The sequence below is a fragment of the Lolium rigidum genome, chromosome 5 (assembly GCF_022539505.1).
Source record: "Lolium rigidum isolate FL_2022 chromosome 5, APGP_CSIRO_Lrig_0.1, whole genome shotgun sequence".
NCBI lineage: Eukaryota > Viridiplantae > Streptophyta > Magnoliopsida > Poales > Poaceae > Lolium > Lolium rigidum.
Window position 1 is genome coordinate 121,382,357 of NC_061512.1, and position 21,769 is coordinate 121,404,125.

Sequence of the window (21,769 nt, forward strand, 5' to 3'; positions counted from 1 at the left end):
CACTTTCGACGACCATCGACAAAGCCCTTGTCCACAACCAATAGCAGAACCCGTGCCAAAAACTTCAACATCACTTTTGACAACCATCGACAAAGCCCTTGTCCGCAACCCGCAACCAACAGCAGAACCCGTGGCAAAAAGTCTAAACCAACTATACCCATGCCTCCAAGAGAGAACACGACTTAACTTAATGTTGTGAAGAAGCTCAGTGTTAGCAGCCTAAATTCAAAAAAACGGTTGACTTGACTTAACTTACATGTAGTCAATCAGTTACAGCTTCTCTTACCAGCTGTCAATGGCAACTAAAAAGACTTCACTCCAGGATACACCGGATTCTGAAGAATAGTAACTCGTTACATTTCTACATCGCCGACAAACAAAATCAGCAAATCAGCACACGAACATCTGCCATTAATGACAAGTACTAGCTGAGTCAGTTGCACAAGCAGACCTAAAAACTAATCATGACATGAATAAATATCCCCGATAATAGCTGCCGACATAACAAGGTGGCGTTGGTCGACTGCATCTAACGGTTGCCCACACAACTTTCAGCAACACATAGCTTGTTCCACCATTTCATGGGCATTTCCTTTGGATATAGGAAACGCCATGCTCTTCATACCTGTATGTAGGATACATGGCCGATATTTTTAGGCGTCCAAGATGAGCAAGGGAAAGAAAACCGAAATTATCAAACTTACTCTGCCTTGGAGAACCACATTTGCTGGAACGACCCAAGAGATGCAAGAATGCTTCCTCCAATCCAAACACTGCATTGAATTATCAGTGATGTCAATGAACATCTAACAGATGAATCTCGGCACTGGCGCCCACACTGCATGCGTTTCTCTATGTATGGTAAGTTCTACTGGCAAAGGCGATCAACATGGTTTCAGCCAATTTTAAACCAATTTCAAGTCCACGGCAATTTCTTTCGTTTAGCTAATCATGTAATTAAAACAGCAAAAATCAGTTTAACATTCCAGCCACACACAACACAGCAATCATTCAAACTGCCCTGCTGCTAACCGTATCCACTGAGCATAGGAGGTACAATTTGGCAATCGGATACAAAGACAAGTATAGTAGTCCAACCTGAATCGCCTCTCTATTGAATTTCCACTTGCCAAAACCTTTACACGAGCATTTTGAGGGGACTCCTGCAACCATTGGGTTAAAAATAAGAATAAGACTTGCGGAGATTCAGGAAACATTCTCAACAGCTTACATTGCTTCATTGTAATCACTATTCACTAACCAGCAAAATCAAGACTAAGGAAACATTATCAACATCCTTTACCATAGAGATTCTTCTTTTTATGAACTATCCTGTTATTACTAGTCACTGACCAAAACAATAATGAGATCCATTTAATTCTTCTATTTTCAAGGAAGATGGCAGAAATAAGGTGGAAAGCCTGTGCCTGTCTAAAGCAAATAAGCTACTGAACTGAATCAATACATAGCAAAGCTTCAACAAAATAAACACCTAACTCTAACACATGTCATTATATAGAAAATAATAATGTACAAATCCTTTTGATTATAAACCTCCTATTATTTCTATGTGCGAATTCTAAATGTTTTTGCACATGCTAGTGGTTCAAGGTTGAATTCTAATATTCTAAAATGAAATATGCATGGAACTGGAAGTGGTGAGAATATAAAATATTGCGACATTTATCCTAACTTGTTCAGTTAATTATTTTTTTACCTCCATTACTTCTTTTTCTAGGCGCTCCTTTAACTGCAGAATTGATGATGAGCCGCCAGAAAGCTATCCAGAATACAAGTTTGCAGACGTTAGAAATGCATTAACGAAACATAATAGGAGAATTAAAGATTATGTCATACAAGTTAATTAACTAAGCTCGTGCATGGGGACATGAAGAGAAAAGTAGCACAATGTAGCACTGAAATTAATGTCCTTACCAAGATGCTGCTGAGTAGCTCCTTGCGAATGTCAACATCACACCTATTTACACTGTCAAGGACCTGATGAAAAACAATGGTGGTAGCAACTTCATTAACATGAACTGTCCAAGTTGCACAACAGCATAGTCCCCATAACATTAACTCACCATTCGTGGAAGTCCACGAATTGAAGTAGAATCTCCAAATCCTTCGACACCAGGAATGGTCTGTTGGTCACAACGTTAGTGTGCGTGAGGGAGGGTGCAGATAAGTAAGCTAGGTCCAAACGAACTTCTCGAATATTAATAGCATGTACTGAAGGAGAAAGCAATGAGCTTGTTCTGTTATAGTGTAATCTACCACTATCACCAAGTAACGTACGCAGACAGAGAAAATTAGAGTTATCCCACTCACCTGAGAAAGATATGGATTGAACAAAATGTCAGGAATCTTGAATCTATCTGCACCAACTTCAATAGTTCTGCTCGGATATAGCACAGATAAGTTATAAGCTCTTAAACAGTATAAGCACAAACAACATATCTGCCACAAATTTGCAGTAACAGCAACAGGGAAAGTTGAGACATCAGCGTCCCAACATCTTATAGGTGCATTGTGGATTGTGCATCCAAAATCGAAATACCATGTCTAGGCATGAAAATAATCTACTCCTACAATTATTGTAGTAGCTAAATCATGATATGGTCTACCAGGCTACAAAATTGCAACTCGAGACTCCACTAAAATGTGGCACATGAGCAGATCCCAGTAAACTGTGACTTGTAGATTTCCCCATTCTATTTGTGGACTTCCATTTCATCGGATTTTGGGTTGAAACTTTGTGGTTACTGTCAGGATCCCGATGGATCTGACCGGAAGAGGATCATCAAGAACAAGAATTTGAGGGTAATTAGGGATAAAAAGGGATAAATTGCTGGATTAAATCTAAGATAAATTGCAGAAAATAAAGAACAAAATTAGGGTTCATATTTCTTGATTTATTGGAACGGGATACATTGCTAGTCTTATAAAGACTAAGGCAGCTACAAGATGACAACATGGGTGAAATACCAATACTACCCTCATAAAACTAGTAGACCACTAATACCCCATATTAGGTACATATCCTATTCCCTGACATTTTTCAGTGGTGCAATATATTGGTTTTATGCCAGCTGGTAAACAATGAATTTTTCTATGACCATTTGTAGGGTAAACTTGAGAGGCATGCACAATGAAGTAAGAAGGCAAGATGCATTTAATATAATCCTCCAGAAACATAGATACTAGCCCATATACTTTGTCTAATTGGTAAGAGCATCTCCAACAGAGGCGCGAAACAGCGCGCCATCGCGTATCAACCGTTTTTTGCCGCGCGCGAACCCTCCCGCGCGCCTCCAGCGGACGCGCCAAACCGGCGCGGGAAAATAATCTTCTCCCACGCGCGCTATTGCGGTATCCCGAGCGCCAAAGTTGCCGCGTCGCTTCGCGCGCTAAAAAGCGCCGCGTGCGCGTGCAGCCAACCGCCACGGAAAGTTCCACCTGCCACTTCACCTCGCCACGCCCCGCCGCTCTCCTTCGTCGCCGCCGCCTCCGCTCCTTCGTCGCCGGGATGCCGCCGAGCCACCGCGGATCGTGCGGTTTCCGCGGCGTCCGAGCGGGACGTCCTACGCGGAGCTTCGCGCCGGCGGCTTCCGCCTCACCCTCGGCACCTACAACACGCCGGAGCTGGCGGCGCGCGCTTACGATGCGGCCGCATGGCGATTCCAGCGGTCATGACGCGACCTCAACTTCCAGGACGTCGAGTCGCTGGAGGAGGCGGAGTTCCTAGCGCCCGCGCCGTGCCTCATCAACGAGGAGGATCGTCGCCGCCACCGCCAGGCGCAGCGCCGAGCGCGACGACAAGCTGATGCGCCAGTGGAGGGCGCAGTTCCCCAGCGACGTCGACAACACGGAGGCCTTCTTCGCCGACCTCAGGGCGCAGCGTAGGTCAGACAGGCGCCGCCGTCGGGCCATCACCGAGTTCGAGCTCGACAACCCGAATACGGCTTGGGCCGACGATGACCCTCGTTGGGACGACGTTTGGACTGAGACAACCTCCGACGACGAGTAGACTAGTCGTTTTTATCTATTTTAATTGTATTTTCAATGTTTTTTAGATCTTCTATTTAGACTATGTTCTATTAAAATGTGTTTCTGGCGCTGTAAAATAGCACTTCCGCTGCGGTCGCTTTTTCAGCGGGCCACCCGCGCTGCGAAATAGCGCCTCCGGTGGAGGGGATTTCGGCACAGCGCGCGCGAAGTTCGTTTTGCAGCGCCATATTATTGCGCATCTGTTGGAGATGCTCTAATAACTCACTGGAAACAAATATGTGTCTACATAGTATTGATAACTTACTGCCCATCTGGAAGCTCATATGAAGTTGTAGGAACATTTGCATATGCCACTTCTGCATAAAAATAAAACAGGGAAAGTTAACAGCAGCCCAAAAGGGGAACATAAAGCAAGATATGCTTAAAGTACAAAGAGATGTGTCAAATCAGTCAAGTGAATAAAACGGTGACAGGCATACGACATGCATAAAAGTAGCCACCTATGGTGATGCATATATAAGATTCATTAATGGATCATCTGAGCTGGCATATTCCTTGGACTGTGTGTACAGGTTAGCATGGTAGAAACAGTATTAGCCAAGCTTGCACATTAATATAGCAGAGCTAAGCAATCTCAGAAATAATATATTTTCTACATGTTATACCATCAAAGGGAGTATCTGGAACTCTGCAAACTGACTCCTTGATGTCGCTAGCAATAGCTCTCTGTGATATAGAGTAAGCATCAGCATTAAAGGCATCTAGACAGTAATCAACAAAGCAAAACAAGATTCACAGATTTGCCAATAAACATACCATGCAGTACAACCTATAACTATCCGTCGTGTTTGGAAAATCCAGATCTACAACCTGAAAAGGCAAACATAGGTTCACAGAATATAGACAACATAGTTTCCGTTATATTTGTGTAGTGTATTGTTTCAGGCTTTCAACTGTATAAGAATGCCAGTAATCGGTTGCATAATGTGCATTAATTTAGAATATAACCATGATTAACACGTCAAACTCAGAACGTTAGGTAAACCACATAAATACGAAGAAAAGTACTGAAGAATTACAAAAGGGGCAGATATATAGTCAGAGGACCACCAAGTGCTCATGTATCTATGAATACTGATATGAACAAGGTGCTACTTCATGATATTCGAAATGCCAAAATCGTGTTCAGATATTCAGGATCTATCTAGAGAACAATGCCATGTGGCAAAACTTAATTGGGTGCCAGAGAAGAATTTGGCAAGGGGAAGGTAGTGAGACCACCTCACAGGCTCTCTCACATTTTGTTAGCCATGGATAACCAAGACACCAGATTGTAGAATTGAACGCTCTAGCCAGTTCAACCGAAAGACCGATTTGAGGGAAGAGACAAGGAAACTATATTTCAACAGAGATACCAGCCCGCGAGGTCTTTCCCTTATTTTGCACCTCTTTTCTTTAATGGTGTGTTGATTTCAAACCAATGGCTCAGCTCACATTCAATGGTACAAGTAGTTTCAAGTTCCAACAAAGGGGCACATCAAATGATATAAAGAGTTATCTCTTTGTCCGAAGGTGTCACAAGCAGACAAGAAACAAATTAATATCAAACATAACATTACAGAAACTACACCTTGTAATCGCCAGGGCTCACTTCCTTCTTCTTAAATGAATATCGGGGCCTAATCTGAGAAGTGAACAAATGGGATATGAAAATACAGCAAGGACTAGTATGCTATGTCAAGAAAGAGGGATATGCTTACAACAACGCCCTTGCTCTCCAAGCTTTTCATCATACAGTCAGTTAAAAATTCACCACCAATTGGAGAAGTTGCAACAGACTGCCACAAGAAAACAAGTTAGTGGATGATAGAAGAAAATACTTTAGAAGAGGCAAGGCAAATGTGGTGTCAGCATATGCCAGGGACCATATAATATAACTTGACATCTTAATTTATCAAGGTGTTGAAGCAACGGACTAAACACATTTTCAAGTGAAATGTAAAAAGTAAAACTGGGCAATCACTATTAGATACAGGCAAGTAAACCTTGCCTTGAAATCGGTATATTAATAGCATAACATACCTTTTGCAAAACATAACCATCATGCACAGCAGAAATCACAGTAGACCCTCCACCACTGTACCAAACATGATCAGACTGTCATATTCCAGCAATTTCTCTCACAACATAAGACCCAAAGAGGTGAAATTAAGATAAAATAAATCATCAGTAGACGTTTGACACCAGCTTGTTAAAGTCTAATAACATAGCTTATAAAATGCTTAAGGAATTGAGACGGTCACCTAAGGACGAAACCAGCAACTAGAACCCAAAAAAAGAGGTGGCGGTGCAACATTATGATCTCAAATTTGACAAGTCTAACTTCACTAACTGACCTTTGGTTTTCACAAGTTCAGATACAAGCTGTTCACATCAAGCAAGAAAACGGGAAATTTAAGCATTAACAGTTAGAACCAACTTCTTCATGAGTATATTTTCCTTGCCGCAGATGGATTGTTACACAATATCTGTGTGCTATGTGCAACTTATTGGTGAAAAACAATATACTTCAGAAATAAAGTAGGAGATTAAGAACCAAGCAGACACCACAACAAGGTGCACTTGTTCATAAACTGCTCAGGCTAACATGGAAAAAAGAGACCTTCATTTATCTATATGGAAAACAGCAGGTTGTGCAGTTAAGACGTAATCAAGAAAATTCTGACCTGTCAACCACCAGAGATGTAGCACGTCCAGATGCAAAAGATGTGAGAACCTGACAACCAAATCAACAATTAAAAATAATAAAACTTATTGCATCAAAGATTACTTCTGCGAGAGACATACTGCATTTTTTGCTAGGAACAGCGCTGGCACTTTATACTTCTCAAACATAAGTTCTGCTGCTCTATGAAATATGGAAAATAAGAGTCAGGCTTGAAGGAAAGTTTTTCCATAGAACCATGGGTCAGTGATATACATATTTTAAACACAAAACATATGCACATACTTCTCTCTTTGCTGTCCACTGTTTGTAGATGGTTCAGCTATCAGCATAGGATGCTCTTCAGGATTGATCAATAGCCGACGTCTGAAAAATAGAACAAGCCAGTGTGGTAGTACAGTGGAAGAAAGCAATAGTAACTCCAATATACGTATTATATAGCATCATAACGAGGAAATCCTTGTACTTAATCAGCATTATCTTTTACAGAAGTCACAGCATCCCAACGAGTTAAATAAAACAAGAGGGAAACAATGAATCATGCCTCATGCACACACAAACTAAGAGAAAATCATAATCAGTATACTTAGCAAATTATGCCAAATGAACACAGAATGCTACTTTCTTAAGCTTAAAAGTAGCAACTTTATCCTAGTTCAAATAATGGCATTGCTGATTACCGATGAACCATGTTAAAGAGGAGAAATTGCTCAGAGCCGCATCAAATAAATAAGTAAAATTACCTAAAAGCATGATTCCATATGTTGTCAACAACATCCCAATCAGTAACTATTCCATCTTTCATTGGCGGGATCAGCTGTTCAGTGGGGAGGGGAGAGAATCAATAAGAAATAGTTAACAAAATTATGAGCAAAAATTACCCCAGAATGTGCAGTTACTAACCTCCATATGATCCCTCCTGAATTCTAATTCTTGACCGACAAAATATTTGCGCTTTGTTTTGGCTTTGTCCACATCCATAGGCTTGGATCCATTCTTAGGATCTGGTGTAGAGTCAGCCTCCTTTTCTGGCTTAGCTTCATCGGTATCTTCAGTTTGTTCAATTGAACCAACAAGCTTAACATATCAAAACCAGATAGTGAGTGCAATAAATTGTACTGGCCAGAAGTCTCGAGTTAGGTAGCTCACATGCTCTTGAACAAACAAAACAAGATAATTTCCAAGAACAATTCAGGCAAAGGAGAAGAAAAGGTGCTAAACCAAACGAATAGCATTAAGTGGCCAAATTCAAACCATTTTCTTAGTGCTAATCACCCAGTACTTCTTGTTTTCTCTGATTGTTTTTACATGGGTGGTTTGCTTATTTCATCAGAAACATAGTGAAACTAGCAATTTACTTCCATGCTGCAAAAATGGGCCCAATAATCCTACTAAGTAAAGAGGAAAAAATCTTCACATAAGAAAAATAAAACATTCACTGTAGAGTCTAAGGGAGGCAGAAAAACTACAACTTGTAGAAAAACTGAATTTCTACAATTGAAACACGACAGTACAGCTTCCTGTGAGATCTAAGTTAACCTCAGAACTAACACCAAACATATTCTTTTCAACACTTGAAATTGAGTTTCTGCTTCAACTCACAGTACTTGTACGATATGCTCACACTAGCTAACACTAACAACTAGTGGAAAATCTGGGTCATTGGACAGGCCAGAATCATGAGCTAACTTTGTTGTCAACAGATTAAAAAGATTGCACACACTGCACGGAAGCCAACAGGTAAGTGCAGGTCTCTTATCGCGGTCTACTCAATGCCTGAATTCAACTTAGTACTTAAGTGGCTATGTCTATGTGGCTACAAAATATATTTATGACTTGGCCCAACATAGCATGAAATGATACAACTAGCACACCATTTTTTTTTTTGAATACAACTAGCACACCATGTTGGAACCAGAATCTGAAGCCATCGACCTAAAATAGCTGGAAATGACGCACTAATTCGTCCATCACCAGCATAAACTTCCGCAGATGCAATGCGCACAAATCTAGCTCAAGTTGTCAATTCCACTCCCAATTGAACGAGCTAATTCGTGCATCGCCACTCCCAATCCAACTAACTAAAACAGCCTGCCAGAGAGAGACTCTCGGGCAAACTCGGAAGAAATACCACAGCATAATAATCCGAACAGTTTGAGAAGGAGAATATTTTCTCTCACCGACGTGAAGACGGATTTGGGGGTGTCGTCGCCGGCGTAGCCCGCCTTGCAGCTGTACGACCCCACGTCGATGACGATGGCGGAAACCTCGTCTGCGGGGCAGAGGGAGCGAAACTGAGCGCGAGATCTCCAGCAAGGGTTTAGGGTTTAGCTGGGCAGGGGCAGGGGCGGGGGCGAGAGGTCTTACCGCCGCCGTACATGGTCATCCCGAGAGTGAGGGCTCGGCCAGCGGTGGGGCAGGCGCGGGAGCGGCGCGCGGCGGCGGACCTGGATGGGGCGCCGGGATTGCGGCGTCTGCGGCGAGGCGTCGGAAGGTCTAGACTCGAGAGTGAGATTTGTTTTTTCTTTTTGTTTTTTGAGGGGATACTCGAGATTAGATGGACTCGGGAGTCGGCCCAGGAAGCAACCAGCAGCAACAGCTTGTTGGCAGGACGAGGCCTGGGACGGAGTTTTTTTTTTTTTTTTGCACCCATTTTTGGGGTTTTTTTTTCACCGAATCACAAAGTATAGCTTCTTTTCTCTATCTCTATCTCTACTATATAAAAAGGAGGAACTTCCTCCGTTTTCTGCCTCATCTTTTGTCAACCATCTCACTACGACAGCTTGTCGTCGTAGGTCGTGCTCCTTCGTCTCACATCGCTCGCTCCAAACGGGCCAAGCCCAACAAACCACTCTCCGCTACACCGTCTTCTTCCATCCGCGTCGTCAACGCGTATTCCCGGGCCTCTTTGTCCTCTCCTCTCCCTCTCTCCACCTAGGTCTATTCCCCGCCGCCACCGCCACGAATCCCAGACACAGGCCGCTCGCCCTCACGATGGAGGTGGAAAACTGGATGGGGCGATGCCTCATCCTCGGAAAGGCCGGGCTGGAGTTCTTCAATAGAGTCGGCAAGGGTGTGGAGATGGAGGAGGCCGTGCCGTCGTGGGCGGCGATGTCCATAGGCTGCTCGAGAGTCGAGACCCTCACCTGGCCGTGTCGTCCTCCATGGGATCCGTGGACGCCGCGATGTCTCCTCCCGCCTATTCCTCCGCTGTTCCATGGCCGCCGCCTCCATACGCCTCAAGCTCTGCGATGGGACTAGAGCCAGGGTCGTGGGCGACAACGATGTTGCGTCCATCCCCGCTACTCCCCCTATGAGTTATGATGGGTTCGTTCCTTACTTGCCTCTCTTTTTGATGTATCCTTGTACAATCCCGATCTGATGGTATCTGTGCTCTAGAGGTACCAGATGCATATCATTGATGTTGATCATTCGTTGGTGACCTCCAATGCCTGGTTGTAAGAGAGTTCCTCCTTGAAAAACGCACCATATCATAGGTCGGCACATGATTAGTTCTTGGCCTGTCCTCTTGTTTCTCATATTCTTAGTGTTTGATTTCCTGAACTGCAGAACTGACATTACTCTTCTCTGATCAGGCATAAAGTCCAGTCCAAACACGCAAATGGTGAAGCCTGATCGTTAATAATATGCCAATATTTCTGCCCCACATATGATTTTAGTTGTGCCTGCACATGTGAAGGGAGATTATAGTTGCAAGATCTGAAAGCTATCCACGCTTCTTGGTAATGGACTCTCCAGTTGGTACTTGATGAGCTTTCAATATATATTGATTGTGTTGGATGCGTATATTTTTTTTAGATGGATAGCAAGTTGTATGTAGCAAGGGTTATTGGGAGGGGAGACTGAAACTAAGATCTATCCGGTGAGTTGAGGTAAAAGGTGGGGTGCCAGAAATATTCAATGTGATGTATGCACAAACACTTTTGATGCTAAAACTTTTGTACATGTATTCCATAGTATTTTTCCACATACACTGGTACCTATATTTCATCATACTTGCCACAATATATGGTTTCAGTTAGTACACTGCAATGGAATCTACAAAAGAGTACTATAAGGAGAAGCATGCAGCAACTTTCTGTACGTGAAACACACTACTTTTTTATTTATTTTGGGTTCAAAACAAGCTTAGCTTAAGTACCACATATATGTTGTTGACCCAGGCTATTGCATAATACCATGTACAACATGTATTCTGAACACAAGATAATCATCATATGGTTAGTATCTAACAGTTGTTTTAAAAACAAGGGCATCACATACTGTTGATTTCATTTTATTTCCAATAAAAGCACTGCATTTTTTCATTTCCCTTTTTTCAACCATCATGCAAACAGAATAAGTGCCCTCATGTTTCTATTTCGGTTGAGATTTCCTTTCTTCCTGAAGGGATTATCAGAGAAGTGTATGCAAGAGTTGTCTGCCACCAAAGCAGATTCCAGATAAAAGGTAGTTATTCTACTACCATTTTCCTTTGTGTTGCAGCGTTTCTATTTGATTGATCGTTTTCTTTTCTTGAAAGAGTCAAATATCATTTACTAAGGACAAATCTGATAAACCAGTTCAGATGCATGAGTTAACCTTTTTTTCCTTTATGATCTCCGTGTCTTCAAATGGTTTGAGCCTAGCCTTTTCTCTCAAAATGAATATTGCAAAGAGTTGCATCTAGAAAGCCTTTATTCTAAAGAAAGTCAATTCAAATAGGATTCTTTCATCTATCTCGGCTTGCCCATCAGCACCATGACGTCGACTATCTGTACCCATACTGTACGTACTGAAGATTGAAAATTCATCGGATCTATAGTGAATGTGAGTTTCAGTACTATGTATCTGGGTCTTTAAATTTCTTATATTTATGCATTATTCGTATGTGTGACAATGTTAGTTTTCTCTTTCTACAACGAAATTAATTCCAATGGTGATTGCCTAGAACAATCATCATGGAGGCACTGCACCTCTTCAAACATTTGTGATGGATTCTTAAATTACACCATATTTAGCTAGCCTTCTTGATGTCGGCATAGACTCATGTTTATGCTGGTTCGATACTTCGGGTGTAGGACTGGAATTTTTTTTAACCAGTGAATTACTTAAATCCGTAGGCTCACATGGTTTTTCATGCTCAGAGTGAGCTTTTGGGCGAGGGTTGTTGTTGTACTTCTGTGAGTACAACATCATTACCATGCGCTGAGAATATATCTATTTTCCAAAAAATTGCTTGTTAGCTCTATTTAGGACCAGACCTCTACTAAATCGAGGGCAAAAGCCGCACTGCTATCTCTTATACCTGGTGTGAGATTTCAACTCATATTGGAGAACAAATTTTGGAGGTGCTAAAAATCAAGGGAGGTTCTTGTTTGCCCTATCTAATTAATAGTTCCTAGGATGTAAGATCCTGAGGGTCTAAGACATATCACTATAATAATAGTGAATGCAATACCTTTTAAGCACGTGGACATATATGTATAAATAGTGAATGCAATAATTTTTCTGTATATGAAAGTTAGAAATATGTTATAACATGGTGTGCAGGATATTTTACTATTGAAATATTAGGTAGATGCAGTACGAACACTGTTCCTTAGTTTAGTATAAAAAAGTGGCAGATGGATATCAACAACTCAAATTTTAATGTTTCTTTTGTGATTATAGGCTAACCCCGAGAGGAGAAAGATGAGAGGGAGGTGTAACGTGGTTGTTGCTGCTGCTTGAGGACTCCACTAAAGAAAAATAGAAGAGAAGACGAAGAGAAGAGAAAGGCCCGCATATCTTGATGGAGATCATAAAAATTTGTCTGCACACTGGTGACTTCTACCTATTTTTCTGTATAAGGGTATATTGTTTTTAATATTAGGTAGAGATTCTGATACTTTCTAATTGCGTAACATATCACTATGTAGAATCATCAGAAGTGATTTTTATTTTGATGTTTCGTTTGTACAGGTTGGAGAAATCTGAATGTTCAGGTTGGATCAGTAACCACTTAATAGTTGCACAATGCGCTCCAACTATGCTTTGGTTGAAAAGCATCTACTAAGCCACCCTTCCAAAAGGCATTAAGGTTGCTATTGCTTATATACAAAACCTGAACTAACTTTAGTTAACTATTTCAATTTTCTCACATGATGTTGTGATTATAAGCTAACCCTGTTTGTGACTTGTGATTTGATTTTGTATTGACGACATCTGAAGTAGTAATACTTGCCCGAGCTTATAATTCAGTACTACTGGAAATTCTAATTCCTTTTCACCATGTATATATCCGTGTTCTCGGTTACCTCATACTGCAGTTCTTTGTGAAACTGACGGTGATGGAACTTAAAAAATCGCAGACTTGATAATTCACAAAGGTATGTACACATTTACCACAGAAATGTTCTCATTTTTATATTATTCAGGATGCCATAGGTTTTAATATCTCTTTTTTCATTTCCTTTTCGTTGATCAGCGAAAGCTGGTCATGTGATTTTGGCTACTGCTTATTCCCTGCCCCATTGTGAAACTACGGACAAAGCTTAAATAATTAGATTGCCTAACATACCTCAATTATGCGTGCAATTAAGTCTATAATGTAGCATTTTGAATATCTTCATATTGTCTGTAGTGACCGCAGTTAGTCTTCGCCAGCTGCTGGCTTCAATTTCTCCTCAATCTGTATGTTCTGATATAAAGATTAATGAACCTGCTCATGTGATAGTTCACGTGTGAAGGGGAGTGTCCGTGGCTGCTTCAGTTGCCTATGATTGTTTGAACTTCATTGATGTTGATTAATATTTGATCTTTACCAATTTTGATCATTTTATAGAAGGCCAGTCTGCTTGTGCTATAAATGATTGATCTATCAAATATTTTATGTGCCTGATCATGTGCCGTGAAACTGAAATGTACACTGCTTGATTTTTGTTGTACATTTCACTCTCGCAACCTTCTTATCTACATGAGCATTTCAACTGATGTACTACATACATTTATAATTTGTCGGTAAATAGATTCTGAGTATGAGAAATGGTTTCGCATTAGTTTCTGGAGTTTGTACTTTGATGTTTCCTTATTTTAGTAAAATGGGACATTTTTTTTGGAACTTTTATGTTAGCTGATTGTAAACATGTATCGTGAAAATGATTCGGCTATTTTTTAGGTGGAAAAATATTATATTATAATTTCGGTGGTAAGGTTATTGTAGTAAAACTTACCTGGAATGTTCTTGTCCCATGTCATTTTTGTTGTTAGGTTATTTGTAGAAATTTTGACAGTTGTTTCCAATTATTTTCATTCTCAATGTAGGCAAGTAAGTGTCATAATATGGCGACGATTTGTTCTCCCTAGCAGTGCCCACTCATTAGTACATCAGACTGTTCATATGGCCAGCAATGGATTATTATGCCAATAATGTATACGAAATTGACAGAGAATGGAATTTATTTCGCGGTTGAGCAGTTTAGAGCTTTCCTCTCAGCATACCTCCATCTCAACTATGAATTTTAGCTAATTAAAGTTGACATCAATAGATTCATTCTCACACTGGATACTTATATGCCAACTGATTATGCATGTGTTGTACTAGAGGAGGGCAAGATGCTTCACCTTGCTTGGTCAGACATAATTTGTTACTCTACAAATGAATATGTAGAAGGATACTCTGGACGGAAACCCCGTAGATTATGAACTAAATGATGAAGTTGCGGACATCTACAATGAGGTACAAATACATGTTTTGTTGCTTCATCTTCGGACCATCAAGGCCATCGAGTGCATCTTGCTACGTTATTGTGTTTTCATATTGTCCATGATGTTTGCCTTCAAAGAGGTTTGATTGTGTCAGTTGTGCTTGAGTTCAGAGAGGAATCATGATCCCTAAATTTGTCTCATTAGATTTACTAGCAGGTTCTCACAGGATTCCAGTGCTCTCAAGCATGGTATAGAAACATGTTCATAATGTATTGCTATCACAGTCAAAATATAAGGATATCCTCACCTCACCTCACCTGACCTCAAACACCTCAAAGTATCAACTACAAGATGACACATCCTTTTTTCAAGAGCCCCCAAAGGCGATCGGGTTGGATGTTGCTTCCTAAGTGGGTCTCGAATTGCAGAACTACAACTACAAGAATCTGTCTTGCTAAGGCCCATGCAATTTGGTCTTGATATGACGACGGTACAAGAAATTGTTGCAGGATTATAGTCAGTGGCACCATGTACAGTGGTAAACTAAACGTGCAATCTATTCCCTCCCTTGCCTCAAATTTTGCAGGAAACTTTAGGAGTTGGCAACGATATTATCCTCTGTCCGCATCATTTTTCTTGGTTTCCATGGTCATCTCTTTTGGAGCTGTCAAGGAATCACTCCTTAAAAAAATTAGCATCCACACCACCGTCCTGCCGATGGATTTTTTACACCAGCCATTATTGAAGATTTGCTAAGCCGCCTTTGTATTTTTGACATAGAAGGCTACGATCCAGGCTTGTCTTCTTCAGTTATACATGTGTTGTTTGCAATAATTAGAAAAGAAGTATTTTATAAGACAATAATACATCAAAAAGGACAGATTGTTGAGGTGACAATTATGACGGCCCAGAACACACGTTTGAAGCTTACCGCGAAAGAGTAACAAGAAGACCTATAACTTGAAACCACGTAGATGCACTACAATGTTGTCTTTTATTCCGCTCGGTATTATCATGTTGTAGTACATTATGATATCACTGATTTATTTTAAATTTTCATATTGAGTTGTAAATTTTATATGTGCATTGAGAAATGAAATTTGAGGACCCGTGGCAACGCACGGGCATTTATACTAGTTTTTCACAAAACACCACCGTTTAGGCCAAATCACTAAAGAAACCTTCACGAACGGAACTTCAGCGCACTCTCATTGCAACAAGTGACCCATTCTCATTGCAACAGGTCCGGACGGGATGCCTGCAATCTTCTATAAAAAGTTTTGGTATATGGTTGGCCCAAAAATTCAACAAGAGGTGCTTGATGTGCTAAATGGTGGGATGATGCCAGATTGCCAGATGTTTGGAATGAAACAACAATTGTGTTAATACCCAAATTAAAGTCGCTAGAAAGGATCACCGAGTTCATGCCGATCAGTTTGTGCAATGTGTTATATAAGCTAATCTCGAAGGTCCTCTCCAATCGGTTGAAGATTGTTCTTCCCCATATCATTTCTCCTACGCAATCGGCGTATGATTACGGATAATGTGCTTCTTGCATACGAGGTGACACATAGGATGCGTAGAAGAAAAGGGGGACGTGATGGCTTGATTGCGGTGAAGCTTGATATGAGTAAAGCATACGACCGAGTTGAATGGGTTTTCTTGGAAAAGATCATGCTGAAGTTGGGTTTTGCGGCTGCTTGGGTGGATGTGGTGATGAATTGTGTTCGTTCGGTCTCCTACCGTGTGAAGCTGAATCGAAATTTGTTGGATGCATTTATCCCCGAGCGTGGTCTCCGCCAAGGGGACCCCCTCTCGCCCTATCTTTTCATCATGTGCGCTGGAGGTCTTTCAGCTCTTCTCCAAAATGCGGAAGAGGAGGGATCATTATAGGGGATTCAGCTTGGTCCAGAGGCACCAAAGATAAACCACTTTTTCTTCGCCGATGACTCGTTAATTGTTATGAAGGCAAATGTGGAAAATGCCACAAAGCTGCATCAAATTCTTGCTCTTTATGAATCACAGTCAGGTCAAATGATAAATAAGGAGAAATCTTCGGCAATGTTTAGTAAGGGCACAAAACCTTCAGTAAAGCAAGCGGTTCTTGGGGTTCTAGAAATCCCAAGGGAATCATGGAATGAACGATATTTGGGCTTGCCGTTACACTTGGGGGCTTCCAAAAAAAGGAGTTTGAATATTTGAAAGAAAGGATTTGGCAAAAAAAATACAGGGAAGGAAGGAGAGGCTACTTTCCAAAGCAGGAAAGGAGATTATGATTAAGGAAATTGCACAAGCAATCCCCACATATGATATGTCCTGTTTTGATTTGACGAAAGCTTTGTGTGAGGAGATTAGTGCCATGATATGCCGATATTGGTGGAGTCAACATGATGGAAAGAACAAATGCCACTGGCTAAGTTGGGAACATATGACAAGATCCAAGGAGGATGGTGGGATGGGGTTTAGAGACCTCCATATTTTTAACATGGCGATGCTAGCTAGGCAGAGCTGGAGAATGTTGCAGAATCCGGACTCGTTGTGTTGTACAGTGCTCAAAGCCCTATATTTCACAACGACCTCGATCCTTGAAGCAACAGCTAAACCAGGAATGTCCTATACGTGGCGCAGTATATTACGAGGACTTGATCTTGTAAAGCAAGGAATCATCTGGAGAGTGGGCACGGGAGAAGGAATTTATGTTTGGTCTGATCCATGGATCCCAAGGGGTACTACTTGTCGACCACGAACACCGAATGGGCTCGATGAACCAATGAGGGTTGCTGACTTGATTAATCAAGACTCGGGACAGTGGGATGAGGATCTAGTGCGGTTTGTTTTTCAACACGAGGATGCAGAAGAGTTCTTATCAATTCCCATTAGAGCCGGGATGGAGGATGGAGTGGCGTGACATTTTGATAAAAAGGGCATCTTTTCAGTAAAGTCTGCATATCGGCTCGGGGTTAGTATGAGAGACTCAAGGTAGGATCGGGACGTCAGCACTTCTTTCGCACCGGCAGCGACATCGCCACTGTGGAAGAGGATCTGGAGGATAAACCTTCCAAGTAAAGTTAGGATCTTCATCTGGAGGTTGTGCCACAATAGCCTACCGACCTGGATGAATATCAAATGCAAGCATGTTGAGTTGAATACCATATGCCCGATGTGTAATCGGTATGATGAAGATGGCGGCCACCTGTTTTTAAAATGTAAGAAAGCTAAACCGGTGTGGCGTAGCCTGCTTCTAGAGGATTTTCGGCTTTCACTGCTAAGTGCACCAAACCCCCTGATCATGATGGATTTGTTATGGGCTTTGCCAAAGGAGAAACAACTAATGGCCACTACTCTGCTTTGGGACTGGTGGTCTGTGAGGAATAAGGTAAATGCTGGGGAAATGGAACGCATGACGGACGTGATCTGTCGTATAATTCAGAAGCATTTCCTAGAGTTCACAAAAGCTGCAGCCGTCGGTGACGGTTCAGGCTGTACGTCGGTTCTTGCTAATTCTTTGTCCGCAGCTAGATGGAACAGACCCCCACCAAACCTCGTCAAGGTAAACTTTGATGCTTCTTTCGTTGAGAATACCAAATCATGTGCCTGGGGTTTTATTGCAAGAGATGATATGGGTGAGTTCATTGCGGCGGTGGCCGGGAAACTAAAACATATTCGCTCAGCTTTACAAGCTGAAACTGAAGCTTGTGCAGCTGCAACTGAAGGAGCATCAACTTTGGGTTCTCATCGTGTTGTTTTCGAATCTGACTGCCAGATTCTGGTGAATGCGTTGAACAACCGGAGTTACGATCTATCTGTTCTGGGTGTCCTTATCCGTGAAGCTAGAAACGTTTGCATTTCTTCATTTGAATCCTACGAGTTCAACTACCGTCCTCGTTTATGTAATAAAATTGCACATGAGCTAGCTCAACACGACCTGTGCGCTGATGATGAGTGTGTTGGATGGGCCGATAGTGCCCCAGACTTTGTATCTGTTATGGTGATCAGCGAGATCGCTGAGTCCTCTGGTTAATGGATCTCCATTTTCCCCTAAAAAAAAGTGACCCATTCTCCTTACCGGTGTAGAAGGTTTTGCCAAATGTATTTTTTTCCTTGGATATATGCATGTTCGTCAAGTGTCTAAAAAAAGCGAAGTGGGATTAAGATCGGAGAGAGGGTACACTGACTAGGTTGGAGACAATTTTTTATTTTAAAATCCAAATTTTCTAAACAAAATATTTTGAGAACCATTTGTCCAAATTACGAACTTTTTTTTAGTTTATAGTGTCGAAATCGTTAAAACTAGATCCATCTTGATGTTTCGAAAAACTTTTTTTGTACTTTCAAACCACCACGGGAACTGGCGAATGCGGAGGACGCGGCCACGAGCCGATAGTGAGGATGCCGGCCATGCATAATTCTCACCTTCGAGATATTCCGCATGTAGTTGATCAGTTGCTTGGAGGATATGGTGATGACGGAGAGGAAGACGTCGGCAACCAGGAGGCGAACCCGTGCCATCCCACGAGCCTTCGCCATGGCCCTATAGTTCCCTCATCTTCCATGATTTGCTTGTCCTTCCGCAAGCCAGAGGAGCCCGCATGGTCGGCGAGGGGGCGACTTGCAACGGTACTTGCAGGGATCATGGTGCCGCCGCTTTGGTTCAACGTAGGGTTCATTTAGGCGGTGCCATGGGGTTGGGGCTTGGGTTGGTGCTGGATGGCAGAGAAGTGGGGTATGGAGGCGGGGGCGCCAGTGCGTAGAGGAGCAACACCACCCTCCTCTAGTAATACTCCTTCTGCCAGACCTAGGATCCATTGGGTGATAATTCTCGCGAAAATCCATCCGAAATCACCACATGCTCTCTAATTTGTTTCATGAGCTATCTCGAATTAAGTATCATTGATTGCCAATTGATCATCCAGGGCGAAATCTTGGTAACCATCTGTGTAACCTCTTGGTATGGCCGAATATTTGGAAGGCGACGGTGCCCAACAAAGTACAAATGTTCAACTAGCGTCTAGTAAGTGATAACCTACCGACTCAAAGAAACAAATAACAAAGGACCCCAGAGCTACAAAATATTTGTAAAATTTGTGGCAATGGTTTGGAGGACAGCTTCCATGTGGCGGTTGAATGTATAAAGGCAAGAGCTCTAAGATACAAAATGAGAGAGCACTAGCAGCTCCCAAAGGAAGAAGAGCATCAATGAAAAATCAAAAGCATTACTTTACCCTTTATTGTCACTCTAGGGTTAGCTATAATAGAAGACCCTTAATTCGTTGCGGGGTTAGCGGGATCGGACAGGACGTAGGGTAGGGTGCGGGAGAACGCGAAGCAGTCAGAGCAGCGAGGGGAGAAGTGAATAGGGGAGGTGGAAGGGCTTTGAAATGCAGTTGCTGGTATAGGAAATCGGCTTTGGATTCGTAATTTTTCCAATTGACGTAGAAAATATCGCAATGTTCAAGAAAATAAATTAGCAATCTTGCTTTTTTGCATGGGGAACACATATAGAAATGCAATGGGAGCAACTTTTGTTAGCTATGATTGTTTTAAAACAGTTTTTTTAGCACTTTGGGGTAAATATAGTGCGATGTGTCGTTTATCGACCCCTCGATCCCTCACCCCTTGTCGGAAGAAAGTAAATTCAGCTTCTCGTCTCTGTTTACCAAGCCGACATGGATACCACTTCAACACCAAATAGAATTTGAGCTCGCATATTGGTCTCTCTGACTGCATCCATTCACCTAGAAAATGTCAACCGCTGCACGATCCCTAGCTAAGTACACTGAAGCAATGGGCGCGTTTGGTTCACGTTTCCACGCAGCCAGGTCCCGAAACAACGCATGTTCTTGGCCCAGTGGAGCCTAGCCCGTTGGAAACGGTGCAAAAAACGTAGTTTCCACTTCGTTTGGTATCCTAGGCTGAAATTTCTGGGCTGGGAAGAAATTTTGGGCTGGGCGTTTGGTTGTGGCTGTGTCCTGCATACATGTGAGGCTGCCATATGAGGGCCCAACAACCTGGCACAGAAAACCAAGGGAATTTTCACGCATTTTCGTTTGCAATGGACCTGGCCCCGGAGAAACTGCTGATTCGGCCGTAGCTGTGGAGCGTGGCCCAAGACCCTTTTTGACTGCTTTAAGGTCCGTGCTATGCAGAAAATTTTTGGCCCTGTTATTTGGTTGCCCACAAAAAAGGAATCTTTCTCAGATTATGCAGTGTACCAACGTAGCTGTGGAGTGTACCAACGTAGCTGTGGAGCGTGGCCCAAGGCCCTTTTTGACTGCTTTAAGGTCCATGCTATGCAGATATTTTTTGGCCGTGTTATTTGGTTGCCCACAAAAAGAAATCTTTCTCAGATTATGCAGTGTACCAATTTTCATGCGGGCAAACAAACGCGCCCGATATCTTCCGCACTTTCTGTGTTCTATGCTAGTAGTGCATACAGGCGACTCCGACACGGGCACCGCCCACCGAGTCGAGTCGAATTCGAACTCCCATGCTCGATACCGACTTCCCTACATCCCCACGAACATGCTCGATATCGACGATACGCTTATTTCATCTTCACAAATCTCCATCTCGACTGGCCATATCGTCTGAGCAACGAGTGCGCGCACGTCGCAGATGATGGAGGCGGCGCACGCGACCACGACAACGACGGCAACGGCGGGCTGTCCAAGAGCGGAACCGCACTCGTACTTCGGCCGGATACTGCCGGAGGAGCACGCGGAAGCGCCGGCACGCTTTTCTGTCCACGCCTTTCTCGGATTTCTTGGGCGGAGGAGGCCCGCGGGTCCTCGTCGGGTGCCGTTCAGGTGGGAGTTCACTCCGCCCGTCGACGCTGCTGCGGCGGCGGCGGCGGCGCCGTACAGGAACGGCGGCTTCGGCGCTGTCCCGGCGTCGGGCAGGGCCATTGACGCGCTGCCGGAGACTACGGCCGGCGAGGCGAGGGAGAAGGAGTGCTCGGTGTGCATGGAGGTGTTCGGGGAGGAGGGGGAGAGGCTGAGGAGGATGCCGTGCTTGCACGCGTTCCACGGAGGCTGCATCTCCGACTGGCTCCGCGTCAGCCGTCTCTGCCCGCTCTGCCGCTACGCGCTGCCCAGCCAAAAAGACGATGAACGCATATTGCTGCGCTAGCTACCAGTAGATTGGCACAGCCTACTATGCCAGGATCAGGACATGATTATAGACAAAGCTACTTCCTAAAAGTGGCCGATAATTTGTAGATGGAGAGCTCGTTGCCCTAGAGCCGGCGTTGTACCTTTAATCTTTTCGTCTTGTCACACGTACATGTTTTTTTATGGGTTAGACATGAACAATTATATTCTGTTTATTAGTGCAAGTTAAATATGC

At 42.8% G+C, this 21,769-nt stretch overlaps 2 protein-coding genes and 1 long non-coding RNA gene across 3 annotated transcripts; 2 read left to right on the forward strand and 1 right to left on the reverse strand.

Moving 5' to 3' along the window:
- Positions 1-336: 336 nt before the first annotated feature.
- LOC124652223 (actin-related protein 4-like) lies at positions 337-9,148 on the reverse strand. The gene is made up of 20 exons (XM_047191248.1): positions 9,104-9,148; positions 8,917-9,008; positions 7,640-7,813; positions 7,480-7,553; positions 7,022-7,102; positions 6,859-6,919; positions 6,738-6,787; positions 6,094-6,148; positions 5,772-5,849; positions 5,642-5,695; positions 4,828-4,881; positions 4,677-4,737; positions 4,316-4,367; positions 2,332-2,398; positions 2,085-2,144; positions 1,936-1,998; positions 1,718-1,780; positions 1,099-1,163; positions 705-773; positions 337-625 (listed from the first exon to the last, which is right to left on the reverse strand). The coding sequence occupies exons 1-20, from the start codon at positions 9,120-9,122 to the stop codon at positions 580-582; spliced, it is 1,338 nt and encodes a 445-aa protein (XP_047047204.1). The 5' UTR covers positions 9,123-9,148; the 3' UTR covers positions 337-579.
- Positions 9,149-9,702: 554 nt separating this feature from the next.
- Positions 9,703-10,381, forward strand: LOC124654425. Its single transcript, XR_006988343.1, has 3 exons — positions 9,703-10,063; positions 10,136-10,233; positions 10,333-10,381. It is a non-coding gene; the product is annotated as an uncharacterized LOC124654425 (long non-coding RNA).
- Positions 10,382-21,043: 10,662 nt separating this feature from the next.
- On the forward strand, positions 21,044-21,553 carry LOC124656330 (probable E3 ubiquitin-protein ligase ATL45). The gene has a single exon (XM_047195094.1). It carries the CDS (start codon positions 21,044-21,046, stop codon positions 21,551-21,553), a length of 510 nt encoding a protein of 169 aa, XP_047051050.1.
- Positions 21,554-21,769: the final 216 nt, after the last annotated feature.

Bases quoted from the DNA above. Each gene is read 5' to 3' on its own strand.
- LOC124652223 (XM_047191248.1), bottom strand. The intron at 6,788-6,858 runs GTATGTCTCTCG...TTTGGTTGTCAG, and splicing joins TGTTCCTAGCAAAAAATGCA to GTTCTCACATCTTTTGCATC. The intron at 1,999-2,084 runs GTGAGTTAATGT...GTTTTTCATCAG, and splicing joins TTCGTGGACTTCCACGAATG to GTCCTTGACAGTGTAAATAG.
- LOC124656330 (XM_047195094.1), top strand. From the start codon at position 21,044: ATGGAGGCGGCGCACGCGACCACGACAACGACGGCAACGGCGGGCTGT.